General features: G+C 30.3%; 1 protein-coding gene across 1 annotated transcript; it reads left to right on the top strand.

The window, feature by feature from the left end:
* The first annotated feature begins 8,478 nt into the window (after positions 1 to 8,478).
* LOC137839040 (paired amphipathic helix protein Sin3-like 3) lies at positions 8,479 to 26,320 on the top strand. Its single transcript, XM_068648168.1, has 10 exons — positions 8,479 to 8,615; positions 8,738 to 9,010; positions 9,299 to 9,376; positions 9,657 to 9,806; positions 9,926 to 10,170; positions 10,610 to 10,746; positions 10,995 to 11,070; positions 25,567 to 25,714; positions 25,879 to 26,044; positions 26,195 to 26,320. Exons 1-10 carry the CDS (start codon positions 8,479 to 8,481, stop codon positions 26,318 to 26,320), a joined length of 1,536 nt encoding a protein of 511 aa, XP_068504269.1.
* The last annotated feature ends 316 nt before the right edge of the window (positions 26,321 to 26,636 follow it).

Below are 26,636 nucleotides of genomic sequence, written 5' to 3'. Positions count from 1 at the left end.
CTTATGAGCCTTGACAAGACGTTTGATAAAGAGGAGCTGAACATCAAGATCTTAAAATGTCTTGATAGAGCATGGCAACCAAAGGTAACTGCTATTTCCGAATCTAAAGATCTAACATCATTAAGTGTTGCCTCTTTGTTTGGAAAGCTTAGGGAACATGAGCTAGAGATGAATAGACTCAATGTTCAAGAAAGTGAAGATAAGCACACAAGGAGCATAGCCTTGAAAGCATCCAAACATAAGGGAAAGCAAGATTCAAGTGATGATAGTGATGAGGAAAATCTAAGTTTGCTGTCAAGAAAATTCAGCAAATTCCTCAAGAGAAGCCGCAACAAAGACAACAACAAGGATAGGTATGGAAACAAGAAACCCAATGAATTTAATTGAAATAACTGTCAAGAAAATGAAGTGTCATCATCAAGTTCTTCATCAAGTGAAGATGAAAAAGCCAACATTTGCTTAGTTGCTGAGGATGATGATGATGATTCATGCAGTTCAAGTGAGGTAAGTTCATGTGCTTCCTTAAATGAACAAAACTATAGTGAATTGCTTGAAGCTTTTCAAGAAACACATGATGAAGCTAATAGATTGGTTCTTTCAAACAACCGATTGAAAGATCTTAACAATGGACTTGAAAAGAAAGTTAGATCACTTGAAGAGGAACTGAGAAAAACAAAGAATGATTTTGAAAAACTGGAAAAAGATTTCAAAAATGCCTCTTGCAAGTGTGATACTCTCAATTGCACAAATTGTGAAAATCTTGAGAAAAAGGTTCACTATCTTGTTGAAACTGTGGACAAGCTTTCAAAAGGAAAGTCAAACTTTGAGAATATCCTAGCATCTCAAAGTTGTGTTTTTGGAAAGGCTGGTTTAGGCTTCAATCCACAGAACAAGCAAGATAGATTTTCAAAAAGTTTTTTGAGAAAATCAGAAAAACAACCGATTGTTAAGACGAAACAACCGGTTGTTACATGCTTTTACTGCATGAAGAAAGGCCACTCTGTTAGATTCTGCAAAATTAGAAAATATTATGTTCCTAAAGGTTTTATGAAATGGATTCCTAAGGGATGTGATGTTTCTAACAGCAAAGAAAAGCCAAGTGGACCCAAATTTGTAAGGGGACCAAATCTTGCAACTTGAATTTGTTTATGCAGGAAAAATGAAGAGAAAAGGAAGATTTGAGCCTTCTAATCAAGCTGTTGAAGAAAAAGGGCAGTCATTGAAGCTGAATCAATGCTGTGCAAAAGGTCAAAACAGTGAAAAGAAGTTTTCTTGATCAACAAGCAATTGGCTCATTGAAGAAACAACACAAGGATAAGACCTTCCTTTTATTTGTTCTCAATTTTTGTTTCAAAGTTCTTTCTTATGATTAATTGTCTTTCAATCAATGTCATGTGCCTTAATCTGTTTCTGTGTATGGTTAAAAATTGAAAAATCAAGTTTTTAACTACTGCAGAAAAATAACTGATTGTTTCTTCGAAACAACCGATTGTTTTGAGTCTGACAGCACTGTGTATAAATTGATTTAACTGATTTTTGAATTTCTAGCTGTTGCAGATATTTTTTCAAAGGGAGAATCTTGGTCAAAGGATCACGTTCAGAAAGGATTTACAACAGTCATAAAGGAATATATTCCAAAATCTTGGAAAATCAAAAGCCTTAATGACTAGTCAAAGATCACATGTGAAGACCATGTGATTTTCAGCTTTTTCTGACATTTTCAGTGCAGAACAGAGTCAAGCCCTCTCTCCCTGAAAATAAGGTACCCATTGAATGAAATTAAATTCAATTGATTCTCTTACTGCTATAAAATCAGGTGCAGATTTATTTCAACAAGAACAACCAATTGCAACATCTCTTGCTCTATCTCTTGAAAAATCTGGGTTTTGTGCTCTCCTCTGTTTTCGTCTCTGCTATCATGGAATCAACTCCTCCCACTGCTAAAAGAGTCAAAACCAGAGCTGTAAGGTCTGGAGGAAGGCTTGAAAGCTGGTTTTCTGGTGACACCGAGCTCATTGAGAAGTATAGATATGAAACAAGTGTCAAGAAAATAAACAACCCCAAGGTTGTGTGCTTCAACTGGCTGAAGGATCAAAAGCTTGACAATGTGAGGAAGCTTCTCAAAGACCAGTCACTTAGAAAGTTTCTGGAGCTCAAAGGTAACATATATCCAGATTTGGTGAGAGTCTTCTACACCAACTTGAAGTTTGAGGGAAACAACTTGGTCTCTCATGTAAAAGGCGTGGAGATGGAGATAACCCATGAGGTTTGGGCTGCTGTAGCTGGACTCAAGTTCTCTGGACTGAGAATCAACAAAGGAAACCTTGGTGTGGTAGAAGATTTCAACAAGATTCAGTTCTACAAAAGTTGCTTGAAGAATAATCAAACTCAAGTTAGCACTTGTTCGGTTGGTGGCTTGAAGCTAGATGAGAGGCTGCTTGCTCTCATTGTAACGTGGATCTTAACTCCTAGGGGGAGCAATCACTCTGTGTTGACTGAAGAAGATCTGGTTTACATCTTCTGCATTACCAAGAAAGTGAAGATCAATTGGATTCACATAATCAAAGAACATATGCAAAAAGCCATGAGGTTAGGTGATTACCATTATCCCTATGCTGTTTTAATATCTAAGTTTCTACTCTATTTTGAAGTTAATCTTGAAGATGAAACTTCTGAGCTGGTCAAGTCAACTCAAGAGTTGAACAATGGATCACTCGGCAAGATGGGCTTCACAAAAATAGGTGGAAAGTGGTTAAGTAAGGATGGTGATCATGGTGCCTCATCAAGTGGTGCTGCCAATCTTGAACCAGATGAAGCTGCTGATATGGATGTTCAACATGAAGATCCAACTGGAGATTTTCAAGATGCTGGACCTAGCACTGAAGATGGAAATCAAAGAGAAAGAATGCAAACCATGCCACCTTTTGAAAGACTCATGTGAATAGGCTTGATAGCTTTGCTGAAAATCAAAGGAGCCTTCATGATCTGTGTGTTAGCAACTTTCAAAGGATTGACACAAGGTTTGACAACATGGATGCAAGGTTTATGACACTGGATGAACAGATTGAAGTTGTCCAGAATCAGATCTTTGATCTTCAGTTTACTGATGAAGAAGATTGAAGAAAAACAACTGATTGAAAATTGAAACAATCGATTGTTTTTTGTTGTTCTCGTTTCTGGTTTTTAAAATTTCTTTCCTTCTGCTGTTGCTATTTTATTATGATGTAATGTGAACAATGTTTATTTTTATCTCTTATCTTTGTCTATTTGTGAAGACAAATAGGGGGAGATATATGCTGTGTTTGAAGTTTGTTAATTTTCTGGTTTTCATAGTGTTAAAAACATGAGTAACATGAAGTTTGGCTCTGATATTAACTGTTTTAAGCTTCAATTGTTTATCTGTATACTAACAGAATATCAGAATGTTCAAAATATTGCTCAAAGTTCTTTTGCAGAAACTGCTTCAGATTTAATCAAGAACAACACAAGCATAAGGGATTTGTCTTCATCAAATAGGGGGAGATTGTTGAACCAAGTGGTGTTCAATGTTTTGAAGAATCCAAACCCTTTGAAGGATGATGAAGCCTCTGCTTTGCTTGATACTGTTGTGCTGTTTTAGTCTTGTTCTGGGGTAGTTCTATGTTGTAATCAACACCTAGATTAAATCTCAAAGCAATTAGCATCTCAATTTTATCAAAGCAAAATGTTTTTCAAACTAAGTTGAAACAACCGATTGTTTTGTCGAAACAACCGATTGTTTACACTTAGGTGTTTTGAGAAAGTTTGAAAACTGTTTTTGAATGGTGTTTTTGTTAAGTAACAAAACAACCGATTGATTTGAGGAAACAATCGATTGTTTGTTTTAAAACCATAACAGAAAAACTGTTTTCTTTGACTGAGCTTTAAATGCTTTAACTGAATACGCTCCAGTCATTAAATGCTTTGACCAATCTATTTTAAATGCAATTAAGAGTTTGTTAAGATTTGATAACAAACTATATTCTTAGATATATTCTGAAAAACAGTTTTTGATATATTAAGAATCTTGAAACAAAGTTTTAATAGAAGAAGAGTTGTTCAAAGTATTCTGAGATTGCAAAAAGAGTTGAGAGATTGATTAAAGTGCTGAATAGGATTCTCTTGTATTGATTTCAGATATTCATCTGTAACAAGTGTAATCTGTGTAAACTGCTGAACATTCTGTTTGTGTGTGTTGCTGAGATTGGATGTGTGTTCTTGAGGTGTTCAAGATCAGCAATCTTACTGTTGGCCAAAGAGAGAGTGTTTCTTGAGGTGTTCAAGGTCATTCTCTTGGTTGTTGTTTTAAGTGATCAAGGTGTGGTTGCTTAGTGGATTTCCTCAGGGTTTCTGAGAAGACTGGATGTAGCTCTGGGTTGGAGTGAACCAGTATAAACAGCTGTGTACAATCTTTCTATCCTTAACTCTTTAATTTCAGTTTGTTTGTTGTTTGCTGGTATAAACAACTGATTGTTTCGAAGAAACAACCGATTGTTTTTCCTGGTATTACAGTTTTGCTTGCTGTTTTGGCTAACTTAATTGCTGAATCAATTGGTTTCTGAAATAAGTTCATTCTAGCTTTGAAAAGTTTGCGAAAACCTCTTTAAACCATTCACCCCCTCTAGTTTAAAGCCATCTTTTCTAACAGAATTATCTTTTAAAACTTTTGACAGTTTCTTGCAAATATCGTCTGAATGAGCCTAGTCGGACAATAATTTTTCTTAGTTAAACTAACTCACAAATATTTTCAAAAAGTGAGTTTGAAAATCTTTCCTTCTTTGAGCTAATGGAACAAATATACCATGCAATATATCGAGATAAGAAAAGAAATTACTCGGGATGTTTTTGTACTAGTTTGTCTGATAGCGCATACTATTACAGTTCTCAGACAATTGTTTGAGCTCCATTAGCAGACTACCACTGGAATATATAAGAGTATTCTTACAGCTCATAGTCACTCTTAACTAGCCCGTAAAACTACTATTTGGCAACAAGCCACTCTTGGCTAACACGCGTATTCTTTCAGCTACAAAGTCACCCATGGCTTAAAATGAGTATTCTGTAAACAAGTCACTTTTGGCTTAAGACAAAGAAATTGTCTAGGGTGTGGTCCCAAAGATCACAAGACTTTCTTACCAGAGAGGGGTTGCATCTTTCTAAGTTTAAAGGATAAGAACTTTCTAATAGTTCACTAGAAATGAACACAACATTGTTCTTACAAAGTTATTTAGGACACAAAAAGATGCTGGCAACGTTTTAGAATTTTGACAAATTAAACTCTTCTACTTTTCTTCTTGAAGGATGGGTTTATATAAAGGTGATAGAAAATACTTGTTATTCTTTTTTGAGCGTTAAGAAGCTTCAAACTCACTTAATAATCTTCCCTGCGAACAAGCTTTGATGTAGAAAAGGCATTAAATGGAAGTACTTATCTCTCATTGGATAAAGTGCTTTTGCTTGAATTTGTGTAAAATATAGTCATGTGAAGTATCAATATAAATTATTTTTATACAAGCATCAACACTGTTTCCAGGACTAGGTCAGGACCCACCACTAGTCAGTGCTTCAGAGTCCATCATTCCATAGAGGATTACTAGGAGCTGAGCACCAGCTAGTCTCTTTGTTTTCAATTTCAGTAGAGTAGGGTCAATATAGCATAATAGGGGGTGTATTTATCATTTTAGTTTGTGCCTAGTCCATTAGGGTTAGAATATGGCCCTAGCTTCTAAAAGTTAGGACTATGTGGCATCATTGACCTAGGTCAAACCCCTAGCCCCTCCCCCCTCCCCCCCCCCCTTCTTATGTCTTTTCTACCTCTCTCCCCATCTTTCCCACCAAGGCACCCATTCCTATAAATAGGGTGTCTTGTCTCATGTATTTTCATCTAGATACTGAAATTTGAAGTAAAGAAACTCCGCATGAGTGAATTTGTGAGTATGAGTACTCTGAGTTATTTGGTTCTTATCTTGTGTGGGTAATATCCCAAGTGGCAACTATGGGTCTTATCTTGGGTGGGTAATATCTCAAGTGGTGGTCCTTGCATCACTCATCTTGGAGTCTCTCTGCACCAAGTGGCTTGACTTCCTTTCTTACCATAAGATCTCTTCATCCCTTCCTTTTGTTATTTTTATTTTTGTCTTCCTTCCATTCCATATACATCCTTTTCCACTATTTAATTTGTTCTTTAATTTGTTCTTCTTCTTTACTTGTTCCCTGTCTCTAATTCCGCACCATTGCATCATTTGTCACCTTAATTATTGTCTTTTCTATTTTCCTTTTTGAAGTGAACTTTCACACTTACTTAACCACTTGGTTAAGTTCGTGTCTAGTGGGAATCTTCTTAGGGTTCTCACCATAATTTCTAAATCAAAAATCTTAAACAAAGAGCAACTAATAAAATGTGCACTCCTAAAATCAACTCACATTATGTGATATTCAGAGCATGGTTTTTTTGTGCTTATTTTCTCTGAGTTGATTTCGACGCTTTAATTTCTAAAACATTTAAATTCTTGCTTTTACCTTCAAGCAATTTCATTTTACCTTTAAATTCTTATCATCTACAATTTCGCAATTTTTTTATTCATTAAGCAATTTAAATTCCGCTTTTGAATTTTATTTTGTGTCAATTTTTTTTCCTTACATCTTTTGCTTGAGTCTTATGTTCTTAGTGTTCTATGAGTCTTAATTCCTTTCTCCTTATTTTGATTTTAATTGTGAAGAGTAAAAGCAAATTAGAAGTTGTTTGAGTAGTGGTTGATTTAATTCCAAACATAAAATGCAAGTGTTCGTAAGATTTGAACCCAAAAACCCAACATCTTTTTTCGAAAAAGTGAAAAGTGGAATGACAAAAAAAAAATATGCATGATAAAAGAATATGGAACTTTTTGAATCCATAAAAACAAAGACAAAAGAGTTTTGAGAAACATTCACATTTCAACTTTCACTTTGCAATTTACTAAACGGATCCTAAGTATATGGCAAATTGTATTCATACTTGTGGAGTGCTCCTGAAATCAAGGGAGTGCTCTAGAGAACGTGCTTGACTTATTCAACGGAGGTTATAACTCTTGTTCTACGTGTGACCACGTTCTTTATTTAATTATTTAACGTAAACCCTTCGTTCGTCCGATGCCGACCGATACACATAACAAAATATATAATTTTAAACACTTGTAATATGTCTTGTCATGTACACCAATTAGTTATATCATAACTTCTAAATCTACTTACATATTTTTAAGATTAAAAAATTAAACTTTAAATCAATTGAATTAAAATGATTGTGATTAAATCAATTTTTATTTACTTTTATCTTATATCTTAAAAGAATATTTAGTAAATGATAAAAAATAAAGTAAAAAATACAATAAGTTAATATAGTAATTAAAGATTTCGTATTTTACACATTTAAACACTAATAATTCTTTAAATGTATATTATTAAAAATAATTTTTCACAGCTTAATAGTTAGTTATATTATATAGATATGAAAAGATTATCATAAATTTATAAATTTAAAGATATTCAGAATTTTTATCTAACAATTATATTGAATTGTTTTTCAAAAATTCAATCTAAATAAAATATTGTGATTTTGGTTTTCAGTTAATTTAAATTTGGGATATTTGATTTTGGATTTTTTTATAAGTTAAGATTATATTAAATTAGAAAGAGCATAGTTGTTATTATCTTTAAACATAATATAACTTCGGATTAAAAGCTTCAAAATCATAAATTCAAAACCAGTGAGCCTCATCAGTGATCTCACATTCATTCATTTTGTAACTGAGTGAGTTTGAAGTCTCTCTTTATTGTAGCAAATTATAATTATATTGATTTACGGTGAAGAAATACAAATTTGGTTTCTTGAACTTCTTGTTAGAATATGTTTGATTTATTTATCTTATTTTTCATTGCTATTGTTAAGAATGAAGAGGTTATGGGAAGACAATAGTTCTATTTCACAACCAAAACACCTCGTGGTGTCATCTCCTCTAACAAAACAGTAAGTTCATGTTTCCCTTTTTTTCTCTTTAATTTTCTTTAGTTGATCTCGTCCAATATTTTATACTTAATTGTTAAACAAATTATTTGAAGATCACATCTCGACTTCAAACAAAATTAATTTATAATAATAAATATAAACATGTTACGATATCTATTAAGAGTTGGTGTACTGTTTTGATTATCAAGCTTCTTGTGCATGTTTGGTTTTCTAAAAAATTAGTCAATTTCTCAATCAGTGTTGTTGTCATCATTAAAAAATATATCAAGTTTATAAAAAATAGAAAGGAGATTGTATTTATAAAGTTAGAGTGTATTTATGATTCAATCTTGTCATAGTTGATCTTCTACACTTATGTTATATTTAATAGATTAGTAATGTGCTAAATACACTATATCTTTATGTATTGGTCTTGATTTATAAATGTTATGTAATGAAGCAAGGGGCAACCACAAATGAAAAGTGGGGGTGAGCAGAGACTACCCGTAAATGATGGTCTGGCATATGTCAATTTAGTAAAAGAGGTGTTTCGTGATAAGAAAGAAAAGTATCATGGCTTTCTGAAAGCTATGAAGGACTTAAAGGCTAAAAGGTCTGAATATGTTGTTCCACTTTCTCCTACCTCCAATATTTTTTTCTTTGTCTATTATATTTTCTTAGGAGAAAAAATCTAATTTTGTTATCTGATTATTTTTCTCTATTGTTCATTTATAGAATTGATACAATTGGGGTCATAGCTAAAGTAAAGGAGTTGTTTAAAGGGCACAAAGATCTAATTTTGCGATTTAACATTTTTTTCCCAAATGAATATGAAATTAAACTGCCATTAGAGGATGAGCAACCTCCCCTTGAGAAGCCCATTGAATTTGCACAAAAGGAAGTTGAAATGTGTTTGACAAGTGCTAATAACAATCACAGGAGATGTGGTGCAAAAGAAAAGAAGCCTATAGAAGATTCTTCTATTTATGAAAGTCCTTTGAAAAGTGAGTATATCAACACTTCTGGTTTTGAATTAAAAAATGTTGTTTTATCTTCTCAAACAAACTCAATGAACATAAATATAAACATTTCAGCATTGGAAACATGTACTTTTCCAATCTCATAGAAACCTTCACTCTCTAAAACTGTTAACTGAAAGTTTGAAATCTCTCTTTATTGCAACAAATTATAGTTACATTCTTTACAGTGAAGTAATGCACATTTACTTTCTTAAATCTCATTTTAGGATTGATCTCTTTTTGTTATTATTTATCATATTTTTATTACTATTGTTAGGAAAGAAGAGATCAGGGAAGATGCTAACACCAGTTCACAACCCAAACAACCCGTTATGCTCACCTGTGAAAAAAAACAGTAAGTTCACATCTTCCTTTTTTGTCTTCAATCTCTTGTTTAGGGGACTGTTCTGATTCCTTATAAAAAATTTATTTTTTACGAAAGAATAATTGTATTGCATTGCCAAGGTTGTTCTGCAAGTTTGGAATGTTAAGAAATAGTCAACATCTCAAAGTATTTTTATTGTCATGGTTACAAAAAAAAGATTTTTAAAATAGGAAAAAAATGAGTTAAATGCTTTGGAGTATTCTATATTCAATGGTTTCAATGTTGTTTTTGTGTGTGTTGTGTAATGAAGCATTAGTCAAACACAGATGGGTAATGATGATGATCAAAGACTAATCATAAATCCGTTGGCATATATCAAGACAATAAAGGAAGTGTTTTCAGATAAGACAGAAAAGTATCATGACTTTTTGGAAGTTATGTGGGATTTCAAGGCTCAAAGGTTTGAACATGTTTTACTACATTAATCAACTCCAAGATTTTTATTTTTCTTTTTCTGTTATATTTTATTTGGAGAGAGGATTTGTTATATGATTATTTGTTTCTCTGTTTTTATCATAGAATTGATACAGCAGGTGTCGTAGCAAGAGTGAAGGAATTGTTTAAAGGGCAAAAAGATCTAATTTTGGGATTGAACACTTTCTTGCCAACTGAATATGAAATTACACTGCCATTGGAGGATGATCTACCTCACAAAAAAAAATCTAGTTGTAGGGTTCAAGACTCTGGTGCCAATCATGATACTGATGAAAATGTTGGCATACACCCTAGTTCATCTGCTGTTGAGGATATAAGCTCTATGAAAAGTGAGTATATTAACACTTCCTATTTTAAATTTAGTAAAGCTTTTATATTCTAAAATAGATTTTATGAACAAAAATATAAAAATTTCCGCAGTGCAAACATGTACTTGAATATTATAAAAAAAAAGAAAAAAATCATTAACACTTGGAAATTAATCTCTAATGAAAAATGTTGTCGTTTATTTTTATCTCATTGATAATGGAGGTATACAAAATATGATATTTCTATTTATTGGACTATCTAAAATGGAGAAATGCATTGTACTATGTATTTAATATCTAGGTTAGGTTTTTCCATGTTAAAATGTTAGAATTGTGAGAAGAAGAATCATTTGCATAATGTTTGTTATTGTTCTATATTATTTTACTTGTTCCTTGGTAATTTTAGCTCCTTATTTTCCTTTTATGATTCTCTTTATTTTTTAAAATTTGGTCATCACAGGTATGTTTAGCGACGTATTTGGTTACCTTGAAGAAGCAAAGGAGAGATTACGAAATCCAGATTATTTTCAGGAATTTTTGAAATACCTACGTATCTACAGCAAGGAGCTAATTACCAAAGAAGAATTGAAATTATTGGTATGATTTATATTTAAAATTTAAATTATTGAAATTATGTTTTCTCTTTTTTTAATCCATTTCGTTTGAATATATATAATTTAGTTGGAATTGAAGATGAGCTTAAATAAAAAAGTTAATGGCAGGAAAAGAGAAACAAAACTTGGACCAAACGTTTTTTTTCCAACAATGTTTGAAGTATCATTACACTGATAGAACCAATCTAATACTTTAAATGATTTCTAAAATGTAATTGGTTATTCTGGTAGGTGGGAAATCTATTTGGACAATATGCAGATCTTATGGAGGGATTTAATAAATTCTTGGCTCAACTTGGAAAGAATGGTAGTGTTCAATATCAAAATAAATTTTCACATTTACTAAGTCTAGATTTTCACTTTTTTATAGCATCAACTCAAAGAAACATTTTCAGCTTCGTATTTGTCCAACAAAAGATCTTAATTGTTTTTATTCATCAGACATCTAATGGCAAGAAATGGCAAGAAGAAGATCTACCAAAACCATAAAACCAGAGGAAATGGATCAAGATCGTGACAGTGATGATAAGAGGAAAGAAAAAGGATGTTTTAGTTTATAAAATGCCTTTGTATTCTTAATATAAAAGACACCCTCTTATATTTGTTATTTGTGTAGAAGAGTGAGGGTGCATGAACAAATGTGTGCAATTCTGGTAGTATACAATTTTGAATCATTAATATAAAGTATTATTTTTATGTAATCATCTTCTTCTATTTGTGGTTTTTTCCTGTAACATTAATGGTATGACATTGACTTATATATTATATAACATTGATGGTATGCTTGTTTATAGGTTTTTATTTAAAAGTTTCATGTACTTATCAAACTCCTTTATGTTAAGTGGTTTACTGAATTGATATGCTAAATTCTTTTTTTCATATACATTTTCATTTTTATGTATTGTCATCATGTTCAATGATCTCTCATGATTAAATGATATCTTTGCAAAAATATGTTTAGATTTCAAGTATGATTTTGGTTCTTGTGTGTGATTGAGCAATGCCTCCATTATTATAATAATACAATGGAACTAATTTTAATGAATGAAATGCACCTAGTTCATAAATGAACTTTTTCATTCAAAGTGCTTTTTCAATTGTCTTACTAGCATCTATATATTTTGCTTCAATTGAGGTATTTCTCATTGATGTATCTCTTTCTTCTTGAGTTTCATTGCAATCCTTCAAAAAGAAGATTTTTCCAATTCTTATTAGTAAATATCCTCTTTTTAGAGTTTCTCATGTCATGCCTATTTTAAAGATGGTATCAAAATATAATCTTTGCATTATTTATATTTATCTTTTTAAATCTTTATTCTTAAGACACAAATTGACTCTCTTAAATCTTTCATGCAGGACTATTTTGAAAGTCAAATATTTTTGTATTGCAGTTTTGGTATCATTCCTAATGAGTAATATGTCATCCATGTAATACGTTTACAAAATATATACTCTATCTTTAACTTTTTACAAATACAAGTTCTTCCTCACATCTAACCAAATCAAAATTTTCAATCATTTTATTAAAGAAGTCTAAAACTATCAAATGATTTATCTAAACAATATCTATAACCGTCAAATAATACATTTCTAGATATATCCTAGAAATGGTTCAATATCCTAAGATCTACAAGGCTCAAACTCCTAGATCAAGTGACATATTGGTGATCATCATCCTCTCTCAAGTTCAAGCTTGTGATAGACAAACAACAATTAGAGTTCCACAAATTGTCAAAAATGATATTGTAGATCAAATTGTTTGTGAAGAATATGTCAATATTGGACAATGTGTTAACCAACCATTTGAACAGCAAGTTCCTTAGAAAAGTAATGAGACAACCTTATGAAAATCTATTGGAATAAAACACCCAACAATTCGTAATGATTATATAGTGTATCTACAAGAATCGAACTATAACATTGGAGGTAAAAATGATCCTTAAACATTTTTGCAAGTTATAAATTTTACATAATTAAATTTGTGTTATAATTGTTCTTACAAGGGCTAAGAAACAATAATGCTTCTTTTAAGCCACTGACTTTTTGGTCTTCGTGATCCTCTAGATCTTCTTTCGAGTTGGACTCTCAGTTTGGGATCTCGGGATGGATTCTCTGTCTACTCTTTCATTGGACTTGTATTTGGGCTGGAATGATTGATTGAATCACCTAATGCGCTTGGATAAGTTTAAGTCTCTCGGTCTTTAATCTCGGACTCTCCTCATGGATGGGAGTGTGTACCTATAAGGCACTCTGATGCCAAAGTCAGAAACAATTTTAGATCATAATCAGATAAATTCACTCTACATACCTCTTGGATTGATGACCTATTTACAGTGCTCTCTTATTGGGCTCGAAACTTATTTGAACTTTTTTTTTGTACCTAATATTTATTAAACACACACCTTAACATTTGGGTCAGCTTTGTGGGCCTTGCGACAATACTCATTATAATATTATTATTTATTTTCACCATTTAGTCTCATCTTTCAATTCATTCTTTCGATTGACCTTTCGGCCTGGACAATACAACAAAAAGATGGTCTTTTGGCCACACTTTAATCTTAATAGGGATGCATGGGAAAGAAGGTACATGCATATTTTATTTTTAATTTTTCATCATTATTTTTTAATTTTCAATTATTATTAATATTAAAAAAAATTACACTAGGAGGGACTAAAAGTCAAAATCCTTCAATGACAAAAAAAAGTTAAACCACTGCATCAAACAAATTTTCTTATCATATTATAATTATTATTATACTTATTATTAATATTAATAATATTATTGATTTTATAATGTTAATAGTATGCATACCTACTCACTCTAGTCTGTAGATAAATATCCACCAACTTTAGTTTGTGTGTAATACTCATCAACAATCGTAGTTTGTAGGTAATATCACTAACTTTAGTGTGTAGGTATTACCTATTTACTGGAATATGTAGGTAATATTCACCAACTTGAGTTTATAGGTAATACCAACCCACTCCAATTCGTGAGTAAATTTGAAAGTAATCTTGCATATTTTTCTTTAATTTTTTCATTATTCTTTTATCTTTTCTTATTATTTATGTTTATTGTTTATGAATATTAATTATGATGATTATTCATGGTAATATTATTAATCTTATACATATAATTGTTATGATTAATATTATTCATATTATTAAGATTTTTATATTCTTAATATTATTAAGACTATTAATATTTATAATATAATAATAATATAAATAAAAATACTAATATTATTAATAATGCTAATAAAAACATTTATATTAATAATAATATTGAATTTACTTACAGATTTATAGGTAATGCTAAATTTACCAATGGATTTAGATCCATAGATAATATCTGTAGATAATGCTGAATTTGTTGAAGATGGATGAAGTCTCTTCTCTACCTAGTGTTGTGTGTGTTTGATGTAGAAAAATAGCTAGTTTGCTTTGAAGTTTGTAATAGGTTTAGATGATCTTGTATGTAGGCTTGTAATTGTGTAAGGTTGTCTTTTGCTGTATGACCCATCCTAGATGCCTTACCAAGTCTAGATCAAGCACATGATGTGGTTAAATGGTTTTTGAAAAGCTTTTAAAAGTGCTCTTAAAAGTTTTAAATCAGTACAAAAAATAAATCTGTTTTATGGAGAAAGAATCGGTTTATTTCTTCTCTGTTAAAAGGCTTTTCTAAAATTTTGTTAGGGCACCACAGGTAAAGCTTATTTAGTTATTTCAGTTAGCTGAGTTGGCGGCTTTCACAAAATAAATCTGTTAAGTTCAAAAATGAATCTGTTGTTTTCATAACTACTTTTCAACTGTTTTTTGAAAAGAAGTTAGAAACTGTTTTCTATATAAAGAAAAGTCTTTCTCACATGAAAAGGTGCTGAGCAACTACGTTTTTGACAGAGATCAAACAATTTCCATGTGAGAAGAAGGTTTGAAAGATTTTTTGAAAGGTTTTCCAAAGAGATTTTCAAGTGTGCTTGTTCTAGGAAACCTTTGATCTTGGTGAAGGTGCTGGTGCAGTTCTGCAGCAAATTGAACTACTGGTTTTGAGTTCTTGCATCTTCTTTTCAGGTGTAATCTTTCCTTTATTCTGGTTTGTAAAGGTGTAAGTGTTAGTCACTCCTTGATAGGGTTTCTTGGAGTGCAAGGTGTGCTGAAATAGGGTTTTTCAGCATTGATTGTGTTGATCTTGTAGTGTTCAAGAACTGGTGTGTTTGTAAGTAATTGGTACTGTTTTTAGTGGATTCCACCTTGGGGTAAGGTGAGACTGGACGTAGCTCTGTATGAGTGAACCAATATAAAAACTTGTGTGCCTTTTCTTTTCATCCCTGCACTCATTTCTGGTTTTGCTTAATTCTGTCAAGAACTAAATCTGTTCTTTTGAAATTAAATCTGTTAATTCTGGGTTTAAGTAAGAATTGTTCTTCCTGATTTGTTAAAGTTCTCTAATCACAAACAAGACAGTTGTATATGATGGTTTAAGTGATCTATGAACAAACAGTCTAATCATTAAAATCTGAGAAAGAATCATTCTCCTTAAAACCTTGTGTTGAGTAAATTTGTTTGATCTTTAAGCATAGCTGTATCCTTTATCCTCATAATATTCAGCTGATTTGACTCTGTTATAATTCTCTGTTGATCACAATTTTATATTGAACAAGTTCAAATTGTGCTAGACTGCTATGAAGAATCAATCTGTTTCATGTAAAAACAATCTGTTCTTTTTGCCTCTGGTATACTGAAAATTGTGTGTTCTTGCGAAAATTTTATAAGCTCAATTCACCTCTCCCCTCTTGAACTTAGACACTAATAGACCCAACAGAATTTACCTATGAATTTAGATTCGTGGATAATAATTCGTCAGTAAATTTATTTTTTTAGTGAAAGAATTTCAAAACAAAAAAGTTATATTATTCATGACTTTATTAGAAGCGTTACTTAACAATTTGACGTATCTCTTTTTGTAGATAAAAAAATATTTGGAGGAAGAATAACACATAAGGCAAACTTAAGAATTTCAAAAGAAGAACTCAAAGAAGTAAGAAGGACGAGATTCAACCCTACATTTGCTTAGCCATTTAGATTTTTTGAGTGAATTTGAGGTTATAGCTAGTGTATTTTTCGGGCTATATCAGTAAAATGATTAATATGATCTTAATCGGATAGAAACCCAATATGAAGTAATCGAGGAAATGGTTGTTACGTTTTAGCAAGATATCATAAATTCTTTATCTTGCAATTACATAGAGATAGAGAAAAACTAATGAAATATTGATTGATAAAGATTTTTTATTTCTTATAAACTTATAAATTGATGGATGAAGATGAAATATATGATTGTTATTATTTAAATTTGTTGTGATATTATTATGAAGATAAAAGATATGATTGTTATTATTTAATCTATTGTGATATTATTCTGAAGATAAAATATATGATAGTTATTATTTAAATCTGTTGTGATATTATTATGAAGATAAAAAATATTATTATTATTATTTAAACCTGTTGTGATATTATTCTGAGGAAAAATAAAAGTATTAATTTATGCAATACATACTATAGTAATATTTTATGCTCTTATTGACTTGATCGTCAGAGTATTGTCAATAAGTGGAGCTCCTCTCATCTCATTGTCATCTTCAAACATTCAAAAGCTATGGTTACAAAGGGATCCTCTCAGAGACCACCTTCAAGCTTTCGATCTCCAGTTTGGCGAGAACAACTAGCAATAAAGAAACTTACCATATAGTTGAATCAATGTATGGTTAAGCCAATATGAGGTACGCCTGTTTTATCCTTTCTTTCCTTTCGATAACTTTATATGGGAATCTAGCTAGTTAAATGGATGTTAAAATATTGGGTTTTCTTTTGAAAATTGTTACACTTTATAAAACATATTCTTTAAAACTTTTTATTTTACCATAAACCCATCAAAAGAGTTTTAAAAAACATTTAATATTTCAAAATATAACCTAAACTAGCTAAAAACCAACCATAAAGTGTATGGACAAACGAAAAATAAACTTTCATTTGCTTAGGCATAAAGAAATGTACCTAAACTTAAAACAGATAAAGTAAGGACATCACAAATAATAAAGATGTTCACAAACCAAACGCCGAAGATAAGTCAAGGAGCCTATGCCAATTTTCCATCAACTACCACTTTGGATGGATTTATCTCAGATAAATCGATGGAAGGATAGATGACGACAGTCTACTCCAAAGCCGCCTTGAATCCTACACCATAAAATCTAGTCATGTCATTCTTCAACATCTCAATTACTTGCTTCAGATCGATGATTGTCTTGGTCATATCGGATTCTTGTCGACTGAATTTTTCTTTTTCGGCAACAAGTTCATGAGTCTTTTCATAAACACTTTTTTCCATCTGATGAACTCAGGCATGAAGGTCAAATTTCTCCTGACCCTAGCGAACCATCTCGAAACGAAGGCGATGGACTCCGACGACTTCGGCTTGAAGTCGACCTACTTCCTTCTGAAGGTCATTTGTTGTGATTTCTTATCTTCCAACTTTGAATGTTCTTTAGCCTTCATATTAGCCAAACTCACCAAAGTGGTGACTTGGCTAAGTAGACTTTCGGCGTTCTCACAAAGAAGACTCATATTGAAGTTCTTCAGTCGGGCAATGTCATCCTCCAACAGGTAGTGCATTTTGTTTTAAGCAAATATATCAAAAGAAAGATCCCAAATATTGACCTTTGTCTTTGAACAACCAGCAGTGTTTGAGTTATTTGTTGTCAAAATCTTCACCTCGATAGAAGAAGCAAAAAGGACAAATGGGATCAGTGGGCTCATCCTCGCATACAACCATCTTGATGAGGTTCTCATTAGACTTACTAATAAAATCAGATTCTCGTAAAGTTCTAACCTTTTAAGAATTTTCTTTGATTAATTTTCTTGTGGCTCAAGGTTAAACGAAAGCGTAATCCGTTTCAGAAAATGCAAAAGCGAACAAGTAATCAATGAACACAGTAAAATGCGAAAACAAACATATAATCAATGGACACAGTAAAACCACTCCCAGAAATATGTTTAAACAAAGAAAGGAAGGTGAAGCGCTGCAGAAGACATAAAGGAGTATGGAAGAGCTCCAATAGTGAAAGAATACAAGAGGGTAAAAACGAGGGGAGAGTGCAAAATAAGGGATAAAGGGGTGGAGGTTAAATTTGAAAAAAAAAACTGAAAAGTTTACTTTCTACTATCCATTGGATGAGTGACACATATGCATAGACCCACATCTTGTCATAAAGTGCCTTCAGCCATGTGCAAAAACCACTTCTCATGCAGGGATTTTTTCAAGCAAGTACAAACAACCTCATCGTCTTAAGATTCGACTCGAGACTAGGGGTTGTGTAGATATGGGTTATATTAGTTATATGAACTATATGATTTTCATTGAATATAAAGCCGATTTAAGGTAATCGGGTGAATTGTTGTTGTGTTTTGGCTCGGTATTATTTTGACAAAGCGAGTTTTTTACTCCTTGTTTATTTCCTAGAATTTTGCTAATATATCATAGATTCTTCATTTATTTGTTACATAGAAAAACTAACGAAATATTAATTGGTGAATATTTTTTTTTTTCAGATGGTTTTTTTTTATGAGCTTCTAAATTGATGCATTTTTTATTATTCAAATATGTTGTGATATTATTCTGATAAAGGGGAAGAGATCAACCAAAAGCTCTATAAATAGAGGATGACTCTCAAAGGGCAAGATAAGTTATGTTCATGCAATACATACTACATTAATAAATTTTAAGGTCTCATTTACTTGATCGTCGAAGTAATGTCAACAAGTGGAGGCGTCCTCATGTTATGACTTTCAAACATCTAAGAAATGGAGTTACAAAGAGAATACCTAGGAGACCGCCTCCAAACTTCTTACCTTCACAATACTATTAGTAATATTATTATTGTAATTATTTTTATTAATATTGTTATGACAGTTAATAATATTATTAGTATTAATATCATTGTTATTAGTTTAATTATTATTAATATATTTATTAAGATTATTAATATTTTTATTAAAATTATTATTAATATAATTAATAGTATTATTAATATTATTATTATTATTATTATTAATATTAATAATAGTATTAATAAAATCATAAATATAATCATGATAAAAATAATAATGTGATGAGATCTTGATAGTTCTTCAATGAGTATTAGTGAAAAATTTAACTTTCCCTTGGGTTACCTATGAATTTTGAAGTGTGTGTAATTTTTATTATTTATTATTTTTTTTATTTTTACGGATTTTTTTTATAGATAAATTCAATTTTTTTTCGTGAGTTTTATTTACTATATTGTCGAAACATGTTATTCTATGAATATAATATTTCTTTCAATCACATCATTTTATTTTTACTTGCATAAAAAATAAATCAGAGACAAAATTTTGTACAATTGCTAAGCAGGTTCCATAATGCTTAAAATCCAACTTAATTTACAATCTTTTTAACAAGAACCAAATGCCATTATATACCTTTTTTTTATATAGTTTATGAGATCAATAATTAACTCAAAAAGACTACCTCAACACAATTGTTATATTCATACTTCATACCTAAAACCAAACCAAACCAATAGATTAATTCATTCCAAGTTTTACCAAAATCTTAGCTCAACTTTTCTACTCAATAACATTTCAATAACCATTTCTAAATTATCTACTTCCAAAAACTAATTTTGTTAACCTCTCAAAGGAAGATATTAACATTTCAAGCAAAAACTATTTAATCAAATACCAATTTCGACTTCATAATCAATAAATACTAAAATCAAAATATCTTATTTTATAAAGAGTAAATTCTATCAGTTGAAAAGTTTATTTAAATTTGTTGATAACTATGAACCAAAATTTTAAAATGTAATCAACAATTTATCATTGCATTCAATGAGCAGTAGTATCTTTCCATAAAAACAAGCATTTTTTTCTTGACAAAAATCTTGAATGCATTAAATATTTTAAAGTTAAAGTAACGTAACATTTATTAATTAGTTTATATAAATTTCTTATCTATTCTTCACATACATTAATTATTTCAATAAAAGTTAGTATCATAATTGATGTTTTAATTTCTTTACATATAACATCTTTTTAGCAATTTTAATTCTTTAAATAATTTTAAATTATGATTCTCAACTTACATTGATGAAACAATAATAACTAGCACATACACTAATACGGACACTGGTATGACATAGATACATATACGACAGGACACGAAGATACATTTAATATTTAAAATGTAGGATATGGGAACAAAAATCTATATATTATATAATTATAAATTATATAAATTGACAATAATTATTTATGTGCATTAAGTATGTTTCAGTTTTTTTAAAGCAGAAAGATATTTTTCATGATTTGTTCCTTATTTTTATAATCATAATAAAAATTTATACAATAAATTTGATTTTTTAGAAAAATAATGTATTTCTCCTTTTTAAAATTGTGTTAGATCCCTGCTAGAATTGTCAGAAATCCAACAAATATTTTTTGAATTGGACACTTTACTGATACGTGTCTTCGAGTTTCATCCGAGTGTTGGTGTCTGATACGTGTGTTCGACACAGACACACCATTTAAGAAGAGTGTCTCAGCTTCATAAATAACTAGGCTTGGATGTATTAAGTTACCTTTGTTTGATATGTTCATTTTAGCAATAATGCAAACGAAAAAACATATAAAACTAGTCATAAAAGCAATTTCATAATTTTTAAATATTAACATAAAAATATTCTATAAATTAAAAATAAAAAATCTAAAGCATAAAAAAAGAGTAAGTAACAGACCCCCAAACCTTTCTCTCTCCCTTCTCTCTCTCTTTTTTCTCTTCAATTTCTCTCTCATACCTCATATATTCCAAAATTTGATCACACCATGCTATAACTGAGGACTCAAGGTACATTTCTATCCGATCAGATTTTCAAACAAAGTAAGTTCAATTTTACTCTAAAAATCTTTTATTCTTTGTTTTTCACTGTGATTTAGTCATCAATCTTAGTGAGGTCATTTGAGAAAAGTGTTTCTCTCAACTTAATTAAGCTCATACTAAAATTTGGTAATGTTTGGATAACTTGGTTTAGGTCCCTAGATTTTAAAGTGGTTCCCCTACCTGAACAGAAATTCCCCCGGGATAAGAAATTACAGGTAAAGGAAGCTAATTTTAACTTTTAATAGTACCCTAGGTTAGAAAATCTGAATGTGGAGGGGATGTGATCCCAAGTTTAAATCTCTCTTGCAGAGATGTTCTTTGATAAAATTGTTTGAGTTTATGTTTTGTGAACATGTATAAATGTTAGATTTTGATATTTTTTAAGTTAAATATTGTTTTCGATGTTGGAAAGGTTCTTGAATGTTATGATTTTTTAAATGTTATGTGATGGAATGATATGTATTATATATGAATTATGAAAATTGTATGAAATTGATGTCACACATTTGGGATAATGCATGAGTTATTGTTTGATGGTACATTAAGTACGAAAAGTCTATGTTTAAAAGAGAGATCCTCTAGCTTTACTAATGATCTAAGTCATATAGACTAAGATATCAGGTGGTGAGAAGCTAATGAGGGAGTTCATACACATTGGGTTCCGTTGTAGACACTCGGTGTTGGATGTTTGAACTTGCCATGATCCTTGGTGTATGGATTAGATGTTAGTCTTTGGTAGGGGCATACTTAATGACTCTTCTGGAAGACGATGGATGTTGTAGTTAATGTGATTGAAATGAAATCAAAGTACTATGCATTGAAATGAAATCCAATGATTGTGATTGAGAAATTGATCAATGTAATTTGGTTTGCTCTTTTGATTGAATTGCGTATATTATAAATTTTTGTTTTCACTAGCTTACCCTTGTTTTTCTTTTGTATTTGAATTGTGATAACTCTACTATGTACATGAGAAGATGATCATATAGGTGCAGGAGAGCTTGAAAGGCTTTAGAGTTTTGTTTTGAGCTATAGATTTGTAAATATTAAAATTTCTATAGGTCTTGTACTGTCCCGAATCGAGTAGGTATTTGGCCGAGCTCACTAAGGGCCCATCTAGGGAAGGTGACAGCGTGAGAGCTTAGCATGGGCCGCGAACCGACCTAACAGACCCATAAACACAACCTGTTTTGGCCTTGGCCCAGTATTGCGCAATGCCAACAAGGGACAAATTCCACTAAAGGAAAGTATAACGTTTTTCCTACACACACATATTCCCGATAGCGTAATAAATATAAATACCATGTTCCCGATAGCATAATGAATATAAATGTCATATCCCCAATAACGTAATAAATATTATCTTCAGTATCCCTGATTACATTATTTAACTATTCCGATTTATATACTTTATATCCAGATTTTATAGAAAGTTACTGTGAAATGACACATTAATGCCTGGAAAAAAGACCAGGGTCAGAAATCCAAGCCTATGTACGCTTATAAATAGACAACCACCCACAGGGAGTATATAACTTGCATCTTTACAATATATTTTGTCATACACATTATATTTTGTGTTCTCACTGACTTGAACGTCAAAGTGTAATCACAGGTGGAACCCCTCTCGTCCCCAGAAGATCGGTTTGCTGAAACCTAGAGGTTCAGAAGCATCTCATCCACTAGCCGACCGACCACCATGAAGGAATCCGAGAAGAGCTCATCCATACTCCGACTGACTTCGAACCGGCGAGACAGGTCCTAATCATGTATTAGGAATGTTTTGAAAAACTACAAACTTATATTGAAATAGGTAAAAGTTATAAGCTACAAGTACTTTAATTATTGTAAAACTTATGTAACTTTATTTATAAAATAAGACTTATATGTTATATCCTTTTATACATTTACCAACTATTTTATCAAGTAGTTAATGAAATCAATAAATTAACTTATCAGTTTAAACCTCATAAACTAAAAGGGTATTAATTACTAGTTAACTTATCAACTAAAAATTACTTTATATATTACAAATTAATTTATCAACTAGTTTTTCAAAAATATGTTAAAATGTATTATAAAGTAAAAGTTTAAAAGGAGTTTTCTCTACGTTTCTTGAAGTTTAGACTACTCTGATTGCTGAGTTTTATGAGGTTATACGTGCTATGGAGGAAGCTCAAAAGGTGTGGCTTACTAATGTCTGGCTGGAATGTGATTATGTTTTGGTTTGTATTGCACTTACTGCTAGGACTAATGTTCCTTGGATGCTTCGTAATCGATGAAATACTTGTTTTAATTATTGTAGGAAAATCAGGTTTAGGGTTACTCATATTTTTTGTGAAGGAAATGTGTGTGGTGATAAGTTGGTTAATTTAGAATTTATTCATAGAGAATCTTATCATTGGTATAATAGGTTACCATCTAGTCTGTTCTTAGAATTCTTTATGAATAGATATAGTCTACTTATGTATCATTTTTGTTAACATATGAGTTTTGGTTTAGTCCCCCCATATTTTTGTATTTTTTTTTTTAATAATATTTGTTTTTCATGTGATAGCAAATGATTGTTGTTACTTGAAATGTCAACATAACCGAGATGTCAAGTTGTATAGTGATACCTAACATGAAAGTTTTTATTTTAAACAAAAGTAAAAATTTAAAAATAATTAGTAATTTATACATTTAACGAGTTATATATACTTTCCACGGAAACTATATTTTTTTCTTAGCAATATTCATGAACACATTAAATATTTTAAAAGCAAAGCAACTTAAACTTTTTTTTAATTCTCTATAAATTACTCATGTAAATTCAAATACTTTAATTTTTTCAATAAAAGTTAATATCTTAATTATTGTTAATTTCTTACGTATAATATATTTTTTAATTCTACCAATGTGTTGAAATAATGAATCTCAAACTTACATTCTGTTGGCGTGATTCTTTGATGTATTAATTATATAGAAAATTTCAAATTATGAATTTACCATAAAATGTACTTTAGACTGTGAAACTAGTGATTCCATATTTGTAAGAATTAAAACCAGGGAAAAATTACTTAATTATAACTACCAAAACCAAAATTTGCTCATTTTATAAAACTAAAAATAATAATTTAAAACTTGTGAAATGAAATAATTTTTTTATAGAATGTAAAATCAAAATATTCTCACACTACAAGAAAATCATTAAATAGAAACGAATTTTAGAGACAAAAAATAATTAGTTGTTCCATTGACAAAATTATATACTATTTTAGAGACAAAAAATTATTGGTAACTAAATTAATTTATATTATTGATTAATAATTTTTAAATTGGTATCTAATTAGCTATTAAGGTTTTAACAACCAATATTTTAGAATATACAATAATTTGTAGCTAAAACTTTGGTAGCTAATTAGATACCAATTTAAAAATTATTTATTAATAATAGAAACTAATTTATATACCAATAATTTGTCTAGTCTCTAAAATAGTATCTAATTTAGTCAATATAACAATAAATTATTTTTTTATCTAAATTTAATTTTTATTTAATAATTTTTTTTAGTAGTAGTGTCATTTTAGTGGTACTAAATACCTATTTAAGTCTATAAGTTCATAAAATTTATTTAAAACTTTTACTACAATAATTCTTTTGAGACCGTTATGTGGATTTTTCTTATAAGAATTCAAAAATAAGTTTTTAAGGAATTTTCATGTTTATTTTTTGAAGTCCTATTAAATTTGAAAAATTCTATTAGTGTTTGAAAATCATAGAATAATTTTTTTTAAATATTATTAATAAGTTATTATTAATGAGTAGCACTATTTTTCGAAAAGAAAACTATTTCTTCTTGACTATATTTATTAATGCATTAATATTTTAAATGTAAAGTATTAATTAATATTTTAAAGTTAGTATTTATTAGCATTAAATTAAATATTCATGTATGCATTAAATAGTTTAATCTTTTTAATGAAATATTTAATATCTTAATTAATGTTTTAGTTTGTTTACCTCTAATATATATTTTTATCAAATTGATTTGTAGAAACAATTTATACTAGTCTGAGTATAACTGGATTCGAATTCCTTCCGAATGTACTTGTTTTCCTTATTCCAGGCTCTCTGATGAAAGGTATGCTCTCTTTACTTGAATCTTAATTTAAATTTTTTTTATTTGAATCTTAATTTAAATTTTTTTTATGGGGAAGGGGTGAATACTTTGTGAGCCAATACTTTGTCACATAAATTTTTCATAGATGTATTTTGTTTTGGTTATATTAGTAGTTGACTATTCATTCTACTATCCACTTTTATTCTATTTAATTGTTTTGGTTATTCAAGTTCTTTTAGGGTATTTTTTGAGGTTATCTTTCAAGGAATTGGTACTGATCCAAAAAAAATTTGGAATAAAGATTTTTGTAGGGTGGTTGGAGTCCAAATATGATCTATGTTGTAATTGTATTGTTTAAATCTTTGAGCAGGTTTAACTTTGCTAGACATTTTAATAGAGACTTTTTCTTTCTGTTGTGGGTACTGGTGTAATCTAAATTTGTATTTTCTTGCTCTGGTTAGCAACATAGTGGTATTTGTATACGGATTGTGGCACCCCCTAATGTGTCTCCTTTTTAATTCATTTATATTCTTTGCCAAATATTGTAGGGATCAAATTATAAGAATATAGCCTTGTTTATTATTATAATACTTCTCTTCAAGTGGTAGTGAAAAGATTCTGAACTGTCTAACATGTAAAAGAAGAAATTGAAATCATATATAAGTTTGTGATGATGATTATTTATATTGGTTTGTTCTTGGTTTTGATGTTGAGGCAGTGTTCGGATATCAAACAATGAGTAGAGGTGGAAATAACATGACAAAATTGGAAGCCGTGGAATATTTAAAAGAAGTGCGGATGAGATTTGAAGACAAGGAAAAGTTCATGGAGTTTTTGAAGATCATAACCGAATATAGAGTTCGCAGGTTAGATCAAGTTGAACAACATTATTTCCTTCAATTCTCCACATAATAATACATCACCATTTCTCCACCTCTTCCATGTTCTGTTGTTGTGTTTTATTAGGAGAGAGAGAGAGTTTTGATTTTCTTAGAACGTATTGATTTATTATATCTTGTTCATTTTGTAGAATGAGTGTTGGGAGTGTGGTAGAAAAAGTGGAGGAATTTCTTAAAGGCCACCATGATCTCATTTCTGGATTTAACAACTTTCTGCCAAAGGGATATGAAATCCTTCTTCCACCTAAGGGTCCAGTCCAGTTGGAAGATGCTATCAGATATGTGCAGAAGGTTAAGGTAAAAATTTTGTTAACTTTCACTCTATATTTATTATATACACATACATGCTATTAACCTATGCTTTGAATATAAGATATTCTTTGTTGTGCTAATCTAAATTGAACAAGTTCAATATTTTGGTAGTTTGACTGGTTTGTTTTCATGCAGGATCGATTTGAAGACACAGATGATACCTACAAGGCATTTGTAAAGATATTAACTGATAGGAACAAAAATGGCATGTCAGTTGGTGAAGTATACCATGAGGCAAGTGTTGTCTATGTATTTGTGTGAACAAATTGATTTTTTTCTTCTTTTTGATTTCTTTTTCTTTCTCATTCCCTTAATCATATATATATATATATATATATATATATATATATATATATATATATGTTGGACTTCCTTAGGTTGAAAAACTCTTTGAGGGTCACCATGATCTTGTTCGTGATTTCGCTCTGTTTTTGCCATCTGAGGATGCTTAAGGAGAGAAGATGTACTTCATTTATGACGAGCAAAGAGGTTGTTGCATTGGTCAACAGATCAAAGACTTAACCAACTCTTAAATTGGGAAAATTGTCTTTTTAAATAAGCTTGCCAACATATGAAA

Source organism: Phaseolus vulgaris, chromosome 3, assembly GCF_000499845.2.
Source record: "Phaseolus vulgaris cultivar G19833 chromosome 3, P. vulgaris v2.0, whole genome shotgun sequence".
Lineage (NCBI taxonomy): Eukaryota > Viridiplantae > Streptophyta > Magnoliopsida > Fabales > Fabaceae > Phaseolus > Phaseolus vulgaris.
This window is presented reverse-complemented; position numbering and strand designations above follow the sequence as displayed.